This window comes from Gymnoscopelus braueri (assembly GCF_963280865.1).
Source record: "Gymnoscopelus braueri genome assembly, chromosome: 14".
Taxonomy (NCBI): domain Eukaryota; kingdom Metazoa; phylum Chordata; class Actinopteri; order Myctophiformes; family Myctophidae; genus Gymnoscopelus; species Gymnoscopelus braueri.
Window position 1 is genome coordinate 42,645,970 of NC_137619.1, and position 14,315 is coordinate 42,660,284.

General features: G+C 41.0%; 1 protein-coding gene across 1 annotated transcript in view; it reads right to left on the bottom strand.

Annotated features, from left to right (window-relative positions):
* Positions 1-4,920: 4,920 nt before the first annotated feature.
* kcnk12 (potassium channel, subfamily K, member 12) overlaps positions 4,921-14,315 on the bottom strand; it is a gene marked incomplete at both ends in the record, with an annotated part of 61,188 nt that continues 51,793 nt past the window's right edge. Inside the window, one exon of the mRNA XM_080448713.1 lies at positions 4,921-5,816. Within this exon, the coding sequence (XP_080304839.1) occupies positions 4,921-5,816 (896 nt within the window). The remainder of the gene's footprint in view (positions 5,817-14,315) is intronic.

Below are 14,315 nucleotides of genomic sequence, written 5' to 3' on the forward strand. Positions count from 1 at the left end.
CCGCAATCCAAAGTCTGCTATGTTCACCCATTATATAATGTGTGGGTTTGAAAATTTTGCATCATTTTCAAAGAAATAAACTAGTGTACTGTAGTTCAGGATGTCTGGTTGACACCATGAGAGAAATCAATCAGATTAAAGAGGAAAAGTCGATGATATCACAATTATGAAGCATTTATGTTGATAACGAACACAAACATACAGTAATTCTTAGACCACCTGTCTCCCCTTACAGAAGACACAGAGGGCAGGACAGTTAAAACCATTGCAATCAATGGAGATCAATTTTGCGAAATGCAAAAGGTATCATCAACACACAAGCTCTACATACTATTGATTTTTGACAAGGAATCTTTTTTTCTTTGTTTTTATGCAAGGACAAAAGTAAGGCAATTGATTTCAAGCCATGCATGCATTTAAAGTGAGCAAACATTACTCTAAATACTATATTTGTATGTTGTAAAAGCTTGATGTAGTTCAGTATCAAGGAAAATACATTTTGAATGGATATTGAATCAAAATGAGTTCTGAGGGCCCACGTAAAAAGCCTAATTTTATATGCGGTTACACAGCGGTATTGCTCGCCAAAAATAACTTACGGTTTGTATCCTTCGCTTGAAGATCAGTTATTTTCGCAGAGTAACACCATCGGCCGATGAAAAATATAAATGAGGCCTTTAAGGGAGGCATTGAAGATGAATATCACAGTTCCTTATTCGCCATCTCAGTCCTTTTACACATCATACTATTTCATCTTGGGCAACAGAATCATGCATGCACACATACACACGCATTTCTCGTCCCCAAAATGAATTAAGGATAAATATCATTGGTTAAGCAATTGTGAACCTCTACCAATAGGGTATATATACCTTTACACTCCAATAGAGATAATGACATTTTGCAGACATCGGACGGAAATAACATTTTGCCAGTATACAGTATATATTTCCCCCTTCGGGTGACATATTAGGTGAGGGAACACTGTTGAATTCAGAGGATATCATTTGCTACAGTATACCCCATACACGCGGTTCAAAGCCGCGGGGCTTGACATTTTCTCTTTGTTATGGTGCCAGTGGTCTCACAACACAACAGGCTGCACATTCAAGGTGTGATGTCTCCTTCGTACACAGTAAAATCCTCAGTGTAAATTTAACTCTGAGTAAAGGCTACAAATGTAACCAAAATGGTTACATTTGTACACTCTCTGAGTTACAGATACATTTAACCAGTGGTGTAAACTAACTAAGTACATTTACTCAAGTACTGTACTTAAGTACGATTTTGGGGTATTTTGACTTTACTGGAGTATTTAAAAATGTCAGTACTTTTGCTTCTACTCCACTACATCTCAGAGGCAAATATTGTACTTTTACTCCACTACAATTATTTGAAAACTTTAGTTACTTTTACTTTGTAGATTTTGATTATTATTACAAAACATACATTAACCACTTCAGCACGTTTTGGCCTTTTGAAAATAGACGATCTACAAGCTCACAATGTTTCGCAATGCGACGCATTGTGAGCTTGTAGATCTGCTATTTTCAAAAGATTTGTAAGCATTTCATACATTTCAAAACTTGTGAAATAGGACATTCTGCATAATGAGTACTTTCTACTTTTGGTACTTTAGGTACGTTTTGATACGAATACTTCTGTACTTTTACTCAAGTGAATTTTGAATTTTGAACTTTTACTTGTAACAGAGTATGTACTATTGATACTTTTTCTTAAGTAAAACATTTGAGTACTTTTTCCACCACTGACAAATGGTTACATTTGTACACTCTCTGAGTTACAGATACATTTAACACAGAGGATTTCACTGCGTACGTTCATTAAACTGATCATCATCATCATCATGGAGGGGTATAAATAAGTCATCAGGTTAAAGAGACACGAGACACAGTGAGACACATTCACATTCAATCATCCATTGTGTCAGTATGTACCGTACAGATATTTGAAAGCTATAATAGAAAAATAGATCTCAAAGAGTTCCTCTGTTTTATATATATATTATATATACAACTACAGTATCTAGTATATGGCTTAATTACCATAATGGCATGCAAGGAAACTAAGACAAGCCTGAAGTTTCATCTACCTGAGTCATTTTCTCTATTATTCCTCTTGTCGAGGACGGACGGGGGGGGGGGAGAAAGTAATTCAGACCCTATTATGCACACACACAACAAACAAAAGAAATGGCATGGAAAAACAATAAAGGGCTAGATCTACTGTAGCTCTAATTTGCGTCCTATAATAAAGCAAGTCTTATTAAGGACATTCCGCTGCTATTTACAGTCATGTGTTTTCTTATTCACAGTGCAAAGGCTGATGAGAGCTAGAGTTGAGGTCTTATGAGGGAAGCAGGAGAGTGCGTGTGTGTGTGCGTGTGTGTGTGCATGTGTGTCTGTGTGTGTTTTGAATGCAGAGATGACAGGGTTGTTTAAAAAAAAATAGCGTGGGCGTATATACTGGGAGCATTATGTAGTAGAGGATGCCAGGGAGAGTTCAGCCCTGGGCTGCAGAAAGACTGTGGATTTTGCATTGTACGAGCAGGGTCGTTTTTCCTCCTCTCTCTCCATGCACTGCCAGCTCCTATAAACTATCATCACCAGGCCTATACTTGGATCTCCGAGACCCTCTCTGTTCACCTCAGCAAAGCTGTCCCTTAGGCCTGTCACAAATTATTACATAATCGTCTATTCGCAATTATTTTTTTTTGAAAAAAAAACCTTTTCAAATATTTAAAAAAGCAGAAATAGCTGATCTACAAGCTTACAACGCATCACGTTATACGTTTATACTTTTACTTCGTGATGCGTTGTAAGCTTGTAGATCAGCTATTTTTAAATATTTGAAAAGGTGTGAACACTTTTCAACATGGAAATGTATAAAATTATTAAATGTCAATAATTGTTATATATTGAGTGATTTGTCATCTGCCCTGTGCAACTTTTTATTACGAAGCATAAAAGGCAAACAGAAATTATTTTTATCCATGTGTTCCAAATTTCAATGGCCAAACACACAATCGTTATTCGCAAGTATTTGAGTGACAATTAATCGTCAACTTAAATTTGTAATCGTGACAGCCCTAATATTATCAGGCCTTTACTTGGTCTCCGAGACTCTCTGTCTCTCAAGTCAGCAAAGCCGTCCCTTCCATCTCTCCATCTCGCCCTCCTCTCCTCTCTCTGGGACAATTTCCCTGTCATGGTAACCTAATAACCTCTCTGTGCCTTTGGTTCATTCCATCACTGCTAAATCCTGAGGATTTGCAGTGGTTTTGTATCTTATAACCAGCCTGGTCTATTCTATTCTCTATTCAGAGAGACCTTTTTTTTTTGAGCGAACAAGTTTTATTTTCCAGAACTAAAAAACATCTACTCCACTGATCTGTCTCTCTCATTAACATAATGTGCCTGCAGGGCAAACTCATCCATATTTTATCCTCTCCCACACCCTTCCACCCATCAAAACCACCAGAACATAAACAATGTTGCTCCTAAATTAAAGGAGTAGTTCACCCCAAACAAATCTTATTTTCTATCAATTACTCTCCCCATGAAGCATTGAATTCATGGAGATTTTTTTGTTTTTGTCACATACCTAAGCCAATAATTTGATGACCGGCGGAAAGATGCTAATGTCTCCAGTAGGAGACTCAAAGAGTCTCATTTGAGTCTCCTACCGGAGAGACCGCCGGTCATCAAATTATTGGCTAAGGAATGCGACAAAAACTAAAAAATCTCCATGAATTCAATGCTTCATAGGGAGAGTAATTGATAGAAAATACGTTTTTTTTTGGGTGAACTACTCCTTTAATTCAAAATAATAAATAAGCCCACATACAGTTAGTTTTCAGTGTAAATAGTGCGTGACGACCCTCCCCCACACTTGACAAAGCAGGGCTTTTTTTATCATTTCCCCCCTGTTGCACACAGCTAGCTGCAGAAGAAGAGTGTGAGAAAGTGCCTTCTTGCATCCTACAGATACCCTTCAAGTCAAGGTCTCGGGTCCCTGAAAGCATGTTCTGAGCTGATAAGAAGCCCAGCTCCACCTCTCTCAAGGGCAAAGGATTTCCACTCTCATTCTACTCCACTCCACTCCTCTCTATTTGGCAAAATAGGAAATTGCAGCTTGAAGCCCTGTGGCCCTCTGTAATATCCTGTCAAACCTAAAAAAAAACATCTATAATACCACACCACCACTACACATGACAACCGTTCTCTCCACTCGCCCCAGTGTCAAGAAAATCTGGGTTTTTGCCCCAATGAATGAAAGGTCTACAAATGGTGCAAATAATGCATGAGGAAACATATAATGCATAGTTTAATATGTGCTATATCATCCAGAAATTTCCCTTTTTTTTTACCGTTTAAATGTTTTTCTATCGCCATGTACATTCAAATAAACTGGTAAAAAAAAAGCTCAAAAGCAATAATGATCACACTGAGTGATTCCCTTGGCTCCAATACAGTACGCTATTTCAATCTGATATATTAATCGTGTATGGCTGACTACATCTGATGCACAATAAATAACACTGTGTTCTCAGTAATTTTGTTCTAGGTTGGTATTGATTTAAGAATAGGAAAAACTGGATTATGGCCTCCGTGTTTTCAAGTCGTGTCACATGACGTAATAAAGAAGGTACAGGTTTAGATTCTCTCACCACCACCAATATCATCATCATCATAATCACCACCACGGCTCATCAATATCAACCAATACGTTCGAAAAAGTCATGCATATCATGCACATCAAGAGTGATACTGAGAATCCATTAAAAAAAAAACCCTGTCTCTGACCATGAGAAGTGACCTCAGGTGTTATTTCATGCAGGGTAAAACAGTGCTTCCTGCTGATTCCCTTCCTCAAACGTCTTTCAAACACACAGCTCCTCTACCTGGAATTACTGGTCTCTGCCAGCCTGTTGTTCATAATACCAAGGGCACCGACTCCTCCGGAGAAACCGTTATGGCGAGAGCTTCCACACACTGTCCTGGGATATCCGTTGGCCGAGTCCGAGAGCTGCTTCTGCATGAGCGCCAGAGACACCTTGTTGGAGGCCGTGAGCTCCTTCATGGAGATCATCTCGCCCGACAGCCTGCGTCCCCCTCCCTCCGTGTCGCTGTCGATAGGTCCGTCAGAGTCCTGACCCGAGCGTGCCCCCTGGCGGCTCTTGGAGCCCGGTCGGATGGCGTTGCGGCGGCTCAGGAAGGCGCTGGCCTTGTTGCAGCGCTGGCAGAACAGGCAGCTCATCTTCTCCAGCATCCAGTTGAGCACCTGCTTGATGACGATGGATATGACGTTGAAGAGCGAGTAGATGCAGCACACGCCCATCAGCAGGAAGAAGAAGTTGGCCAGCCGGTAGAGGCTCTGGTAGCCGTAGGCGGCGTTCTGGCTGCTCACGAAGTCCCCGAAGCCGATGGTGCTGAACGTGACGAAGCAGAAGTAGAGCGAGTCCAGGTACGCCCAGCCCTCCACGGGCGTGTACATGGCCGCGGCGCAGCAGGAGACGGTGATGGCGGACAGTCCGAGGATCAGCATCACGTGGTACACCGACGGCTTCCAGCCGGGGAAGCTGTAGGCCGAGAAGTCGTGGCGGATGCCCGGCGGGAGGATGCCGCTGTTCCTGATCCGCCGCTCCCTCACGGCCTTCATCACCACCGCCAGCAGGGTGATGATGCGCTCCAGGAAGAGGTTAAAGAAGAGGATGGTGGCCGCGCAGCCCAGCAGCCCGTAGAAGATCAGGAACACCTTCCCGGCCACCGTCACGGGAGTGGACATCCCGAAACCTGCAGAGAAACACAGGGACAGGGATTAAAAGAGTTGGAAGCTCTGAAGTCGAGGTTAATACTTGTTTTTATTGCTGTCAACGTTTCGGTCAATGTGGATCTTTATCAGGACTTTTCAAAGTCCCGATGGAGATATACATTGATCGAAACGTTGACACTGCAATAAATAAATAAGCGGAGCTTTTTCATTACCGGCAGGGTTGGGCGGGTTACTTTTAAAAAGGAATCCCCTACAGTTACAAGTTACTTTCTAAAAAATGTAGTCAGTAACGTAATCCCGATTACTCCATTTAAAAAGTAACTACTAGTTACTTTCAGTTACTTTTGGATTACTTTTAAGCAAAACTCTATTTATTTAGATAATACAAGTTTTACCATTGATAGACAAGAATGTTGAGCCTATGAAATTAAGATAAGGACAACAGAAATATGGTTAAGGTCATTTAATTGTTAAGAATTTGACCTCTCTGAACAGTTACATTACTGTAGAGTCATTGTGTCAACTAATAACAGATCATAAGAAAAGGCATCTTGACCTACAGTAACATTTTGATTGTTTGACAACCAACAACTAGCTCATTTTAAATAACACAACCGTCCCTATGGGATCTAACCTCCATCCATGTGTGGGCAAAGTGGCAAATAAAATCTCTTTACCTTTACAAAAAAATAATAAAACCTAATAAAATGCATAGCCTTTAATAAAAAGACACTAAATGCCTTTAGTTTACAGCCTATATTCCCTAAGGCTATACATAGGCTAGATGAGATCAAGTAAATAGAATAGACCAGGTTAGCATGCTATTATAATATGTTACTCTCTCCCTCCCCCTACAGGCAGGTATTATAATACGTTACTCTTTACCTCCCCCTACAGGCTGCTATTATAATATGTTACTCTCTACCTCCCCCTACAGGCTGCTATTATAATATGTTACTCTCTACCTCCCCCTACAGGCTGGTATTATAATATGTTACTCTCTACCTCCCCCTACAGGCTGGTATTATAATATGTTACTCTCTACCTCCCCCTAGAGGCTGCTATTATAATATGTTACTCTCTCCCTCCCCCTACAGGCTGGTATTATAATACGTTACTCTTTACCTCCCCCTACAGGCTGCTATTATAATATGTTACTCTCTACCTCCCCCTACAGCAGGGGTGTCGAACTCATTTTGGTGTCCGGGCAAGATTGGTCAAATGGTGACTTGAGGTGGGCAGGAACCAGTTGCGGACGCACATGCGCGCTCACACGCATTCAGTTATACAGCATTGTTTTTCAATCTGTTGTCTTGTCTTGTTATTATTATTATTATTATTATAAACCATTTTAAGTACAATAATTCAATTTGAAGTTAAACAATACCTGGTAATGTGTGTGGGTGGTTAAATAATTACATTTATAGAACAGTGGTGTAAAGTAACTAATTACATTTACTCAAGTACTGTACCTAAAGATTTGAGTTTTACTTTACTAGAGTATTTCCAATTTCCAGAACTTTTACTTCTACTCCACTACATCTCAGTCACTGCTATAACTACAGTATATCACTTTAAAAAATGTTTTATGAAGATTAGCTACTTTAATTATTTACATTAAAATCAAACAATGCAATTTGTAATGAGCCCATCCATTTGAAATACAACAATTAAATTCATTACCTGGTAATGTGTGAGGTAATGTGTGTGGTTATGATAATGTTCTCATCAGAACGGCCAATAACATTTACATTTTTTGTTTCTGTTAGCTAATGTGTGCCCATTGTTCTCAGGTTTCAGCTATAGATCACTGTACACAACATTCTTTTTATGCAGGCATACCTTCAACAAGGAAACTATATTATATATATATATATATATATATATATATATAGACATAAAAAAGTTAGAGAACCACATATTATAGCAACATAAGTGTTTCAGAAAACTGTTAGGATTTAGGAGACATTTGTAAAGATTTCCATGATTTTTCAAAAATAGCAGATCTACAAGCTCATAGTGCGAGCTCCTCCTTTCCTTTCTTCGTGTGTGTGTGTGTGTGTGTGTGTGTGTGTCTGTCTGTCTGTCTGTCTGTCTGTCTGTCTGTCTGTCTGACAGAGAGAGAGTGTGTGTGTGTCTGTCTGACAGAGAGAGAGAGAGAGTGTGTGTGTGTGTGTGTGTGTCTGTCTGACAGAGAGAGAGAGAGAGAGTGTGTGTGTGTGTGTGTCTGTCTGACTGACAGAGAGAGAGAGAGAGAGAGTGTGTGTGTGTGTGTGTGTGTGTGTCTGTCAGAGAGAGAGAGAGAGAGAGAGAGAGAGAGAGAGAGAGAGAGAGAGAGAGAGAGAGAGAGAGAGAGAGAGAGAGAGAGAGAGAGAGAGAGAGAGAGAGAGAGAGAGAGAATACTAGCTAGTTGAATAGACGGTTAACGAGCCAATCAGCCAGAACAGTCCACAGCTGGCTGTGGAATGTTGGCTGACTACCGGGCCATCAGAGGTACTTGCCAGCCAGTGGGGGAGGGGGGAGAGCTGCTTGGACGCTCAGCAAGGTAACGTGTAAACTCCGACTCTGTCTGTTAGAGGTAGTATCAATTCACTATTTGTAAAAGTATTTCGCGGGCCGCACTGGACCTTTCCGCGGGCCGCAAAATGCCCGCGGGCCGCGAGTTTGACACCCCTGCCCTACAGGCTGCTATTATAATATGTTACTCTCTACCTCCCCCTACAGGCTGCTATTATAATATGTTACTCTCTACCTCCCCCTACAGGCTGGTATTATAATATGTTACTCTCTACCTCCCCCTACAGGCTGCTATTATAATATGTTACTCTCTCCCTCCCCCTAAAGGCTGGTATTATAATACGTTACTCTTTACCTCCCCCTACAGGCTGCTATTATAATATGTTACTCTCTACCTCCCCCTACAGGCTGCTATTATAATATGTTACTCTCTACCTCCCCCTACAGGCTGCTATTATAATATGTTACTCTCTACCTCCCCCTACAGGCTGGCATTATAATATGTTACTCTCTACCTCCCCCTACAGGCTGGTATTATAATATGTTACTCTCTACCTCCCCCTACAGGCTGGTAGGGCCTGTAAAAGGCCAATCAAAAAGAAGGCCATCAAATAAAACGATGATTTTTAAGTCCACAGAAATAATTAATTTAACTTGAAGTTTAAGGATGACTTAATTTTAATATAGTACAAGAATAGTGTAACTATCTGTAAAATATAACCCATTTATTTCATTAAATTATGTATTGGGTTATAGCCTATTTGTCTCAATATTTGTCACATTCAGCACTGGACTTCACTGACTGTAGGGGTCACATTAATCACATTAGAATCACAGATTAGAGATTTTATGTATTTCCCCCTATTTTCTGTATTTTTCACTATTTAAAATATAGTATTTCTTAATTCCCCCCCCCCCCTCTCTCTCTGTCAAAAGTGTTGCTTGGCTTCCGCGCATTATAAACTGGAATATAGGCTTTAAATCTAACCTATCACTGGTTATGTGCAGCGTTTCACTTGATGTTGAATCTCAACCAGAGAACTGGTGTCTACCATTACCATATTGACAGAGGTGCACGCTGTGCGTCCTGACCGTCTCCACGCATCCATTCAGTAGCCTACCATCCCTACTCATGAGGCCTCCTGACTTTTGAGGCCCCAGGCGGTTGCCTAACCTTGCCTACAGTTAAGACCGCTACTGCAGTGCTGCTCACCGTCACTGCGCAGTTCCAGTGGGCAGCCACCAAGAAAGCTTTTTGAAGCAGCCACTAGGAAGCGACACAGCGTAGGCACCCTACGGGTCGTCGCATGCGACATGCATACTGTTATTTCGACTTATTATTATTTTAATGTTTGGTGACGGTGTTATAATAATGTATAACTTGTTTTTAAAATTTATGAGGGGAAGGGGAGAATGTAATCTGCCTGTGACCCTGTAAACATTGACTAGACAGTAAAGACTCATTTATATAGTCTACAAAGAACTCACCCTATAAAATTATATTTATACCCCGTAAGCTACTCTTTAAATAAAAAGCCTCATTTTATTTGACATAAAAGAGAAGACTGCGCTACCGATTATTTATCCCCAATCCAATGCTCTCCTATGTAGTATCTCCGTCTGCAGTGTTGCCTGGTCTGATTATTATAAGCCACATTGGGCTTATTTTTCTGAAGTTGCTTGTAAATAATGGTAGAACGGTTGTGAGCTTGTAGATCGTCTATTTTCAAATAGCCAACATATATAAATATGCTCATTGTTTAATGGACGACCGATATAGCTTTGAAGTGCTTGTGTGGACTTTTATAGTCGCTTCTTTTGGGCTTGTTTTCATAGACCTGGTTGCTTATTTCTCTCGCAAATTCTGGCAACACCGCCCTGACGCAGCAGCAGCCTCCTGTCTGTGGGGATTTTACACAGAGAGGTGCGCGCTGCGCTCAACTCCAATCCATTGCCGTCTGTGTGGAGTGTGCGCTCTTGCAGGTGGTTGTTTGGTGTTATAATAATGTATAACTTGTTTGTAAAATTAATGAGGGGAAGGGGAGAATGTAATCTTCATGTAACCCCCGTTACAACACCCCCGTTACTGTAATCCAGATTACACATTTTAAAATGTACTCTAAGACGTTACCGTTACGTTTTTTTTTTACTCTGATTACGTAACGGCGTTACATGTAATCCGTTACTTCCCAACCCTGATTACCGGTGTATTTACTTTTGTTGTTTGGGCCTGGGCATCAACCTGGATATGAGTGTACTATTGAATCTATACGTCTCATTTCAGTTTTGCTGAAATGGCATTTCAGTCAGATAACTCACGAATACATTGAACCAATATTATAGAATGAGAATACAAGTGTGGATGTAATATTTCATCTTGGCGTTCAGGCTCTGCTACATTTTTCTCCCTGCTCAGCACAATTAAACAACCATCATTAACCATTAAGAGCAGGGAGATAGATATATAATAACAACCCCCCATGGGGAACAGAACCAATAGCAGAGCCCACTGGTGGTGCTGGGGTGGCGGTGGGAGCAAACAGCCGCATGACAACAAACCAGAACACACAAAGCAGAAGAAACACAGATGTAGGTGAGCTTAAGTAACCCGCCCAATTGGTCAGCTGATTGCCACGTCAGTGTATGACGTATGGGTCTTGCATGACGCTGTATACAGCCACATAGTAATGAGCAGTAATGAAACCTCTCGAGTGTAAACTGCCTGAACTAACCTTGCAGGTTACGTATCATTAGGTTTTAAGCTGCAATCCCAAACTTATTTGAATGAAAACACATGTTATTTAACCAATCTGTATGGTAGAGTATGTTAATACGACATAACTAGTAATCTACATCTGCAGTGGTTGGAGTCTCCCTGTGCTTCCACTGAGAAAGTTAGATTTTGGTGTCGGGTAGGATTAGGAAACCTACTGGTTGACAAGTAGCTCTACCGAAGTTTATAAGCTCAATACCTCCCCTGGACAACCAGGGATTCCCTCAGAGATGAACGGTAGATGTTTGGACTCCCACGCAAGAGACCCACGTTCGAAGCAGGCGTTAACTATTGCAGTTACCTCTCTCAGACAGGAGAGGACATGAACCGGCTTTGGATGCTTTCAATGCACTGAATGAGACATTATCACGTTTAATCAGACTATTGATTGGTGAGATACTGACCTACCGACGGGGCTCAGTCCCCAAAACATGATTTACGATTCTGTGCCTATCGTTACATAACTCGGACGGCGCTGAGTCGGCTCAAACGAACTTTGCAACGTTCTGCACGGCAACTCGCTCGCTTTAGCTCGCTCGGTGGTGCCTCTCGTGGCTCAAGTTCGCTTGAGACGGCGCGCCTCTGACGCGGTCCACAACTATACTTTATACAAAACGCCTACTGAGCCCTGTTGGTAGGCCAGTATCTCTTTATTAGACCAATCAATAGTCTGATTAAACGTGGGTAGGTCAGTATCTCACCTACTGTCAGTGGGCATTTGGAAACCTAGACGTACTTCATCATTGTCGAAACAGAGAATAAAAGAAAGAAAGAATTGGAACAATATTTTATAACGGCTATAAAGACAAATATTCCAGAACATTAAAGTAGACCTGGTTCCATGTTGTCAGAGGTTTATCAATCCATGTATCCAAATGTGAAGAAAAAACACCCAGCAGTATCATGGTAACTTGGCTTGTGTTTGCGGTACTATTTTTTAAACTGCAAATAATACTATGAGTAAACTGTTCAAATATAGTCTACTTTTGTATCCTTTGTGGAATTAATTCAAAAACCATTGATTCTTCCCTTTCTATCATATTTCATGATTTGCAATAAAATATTCCCTAATTAGGAGGTTGCCTACTATAGAGGCATGATAATAATCAATTTGTCAACACTCTGCAATAATCTCTAACACTGTCTGTGATGACAAATAGAGTGTTGAACTTCCCACGACACGACAAGTGGTCAACACTCTCTTTAACAATAATTATGTTACTGATGACAGCATGGGTCTCAAGTGAAGAGCTAATGATTTTATGTAACATGGCATTGTTATTCATTTTACACTGAAGTAGACAACAGCATTATATTTCTGGATATAAAATGGGACAAAAGGTTCTTTTTGGGCGGATAATGATGACTGGGATGTGCAAAGATGTACAGTATTCTCTGGCTGAAGATACTTGACATGGAGGTGTGATGTGGCTTAACCACTTAAACCCCAGCATTGATATTGTGGGGAAAGCTTTCGCTGAAAATAGCAGATCGACAAGCTCACAACGCGACTCGTTAAAGAAAAAAAAAACATAAAATACACTAGTATTGAGCCCTTAGGGACTCCGGTTACCCATATGGGGTTTAAGTGGTTAAAGTGTGTGAGTTGAAGGAGAGGTTATGAGTGGAGCATTAAGGCTGAGTTATACAAGCTCAGAACGCGCCGCAGAGCGACACGACCTGAGCTTGTAGATCTGCTATTTACTTCTTTTTCCAAAAAATATTGGGGGGGCTTTAAAGGAGAAATCCGGACATTTTAAGTGTTATCTTTGATGTGTCGTTACTCACCTACCGACGTAGAAAGTGGCGTTGTTTTTTTCCAGCGATTCCCCTGTCGTCATTTTTTCGACCCCCTCCGTTGGCATAATGGGAGCTAAGGGAAATTCGTCTATTATAACCGATGCAAAGTTATTTTTTTCTCTACTACTACTCATTGTAGAGTCTCATGATACTCAAACATGCACTGAAAGTCCCTGAGAAGCTATCGCTAATGCCGAACGAGCTAACGCTGGTTGCTTGTTTCTCTCCCAGAACCTGGCAACTCGGTGTTGCCAGGGAGAGAAATAAGCAAACAACGTTAGCGCTCCCATTATGCCAACGGAGGGGGTCGAAAAAATGACGACAGGGGAATCGCTGGAAAAAAACAACGCCACTTTCTACGTTGGTAGGTGAGTAACGACACATCAAAGATAACACTTAAAATGTCCGGATTTCTCCTTTAATGCCTTTATTGAAGGACAGGCTGACAGGAAATGGGGAGAAAGATGGGGAGTGACATGCAGAAAAGGCCGTCGAGATCGGGACTCAAACCCGCAACACGCTGTCAGGCTGGACCGCTACGCCAGCGGTCCAGGCAGATCTCAGATAAATGAGGCTTTAGAAGATGGGTGGGTTCTGCTGCATGTGGAGGGAACATGTCTTAATCCAGAGGAAAGTCACAGAGGCGAGACTGACTGGCAGCTGTATGTCTAACCCTGATGCCAGCGTTAGTGAGTGAGAACGGAAGCCACATTTGCTTCACCTTGTAACTTTTTAAAATTAATAAAATATAATTGTGTCCAATCTGTATGGTAAAGTGTGTTAATAGTATTACAATATAACTTATACAATTGGGGTGGTTGTATTTTGTCTCTCTGCTCTTCTATTGAGACATTTAGATCGTGTCAAAGGTCATGTATCACCTACTGTAGACACAGGATCTGACACAAATTTTGACCTGATGGTCAAGATTATATTGTATCCCCTGAGCAAGCAGACAGGCTCTATTAGCTCAATGGTAATAAAAAAAAAATCTTTGCTCCATGTCTTTGTAAACAGATTGCATATAAATAATGGATATTATCTAAAAAATAACGTTGGTTTATGGAAATGAATCCCTGCAACCCCAATGCTGGAAAACAAAAATGCCCAGTAAAAAAACGTAGTGCTAATTTAACTTCAAAGTGTGTACACATGGGACCAAATGGTCAAGAGTCCATTTGGTCCCATTTGTACACACTTTGGAGTTAAATTAGCATGGACAAGAGTCCATTTAGTCCCATTTGTGCATTCAGAGTTAAATGGGATTTTGAAGTAGAAACTGAGGGAATATTTTCTCATAATCTGAAGAGCACAGTACAGACAAACACAGTACAGTATGAAAACAAGTGCACATCAATGAAAACACGTGCACATCAATGAAAACACGTGCACATCAAGAAACGCACACATGAACGCTTATTTTAGTTCA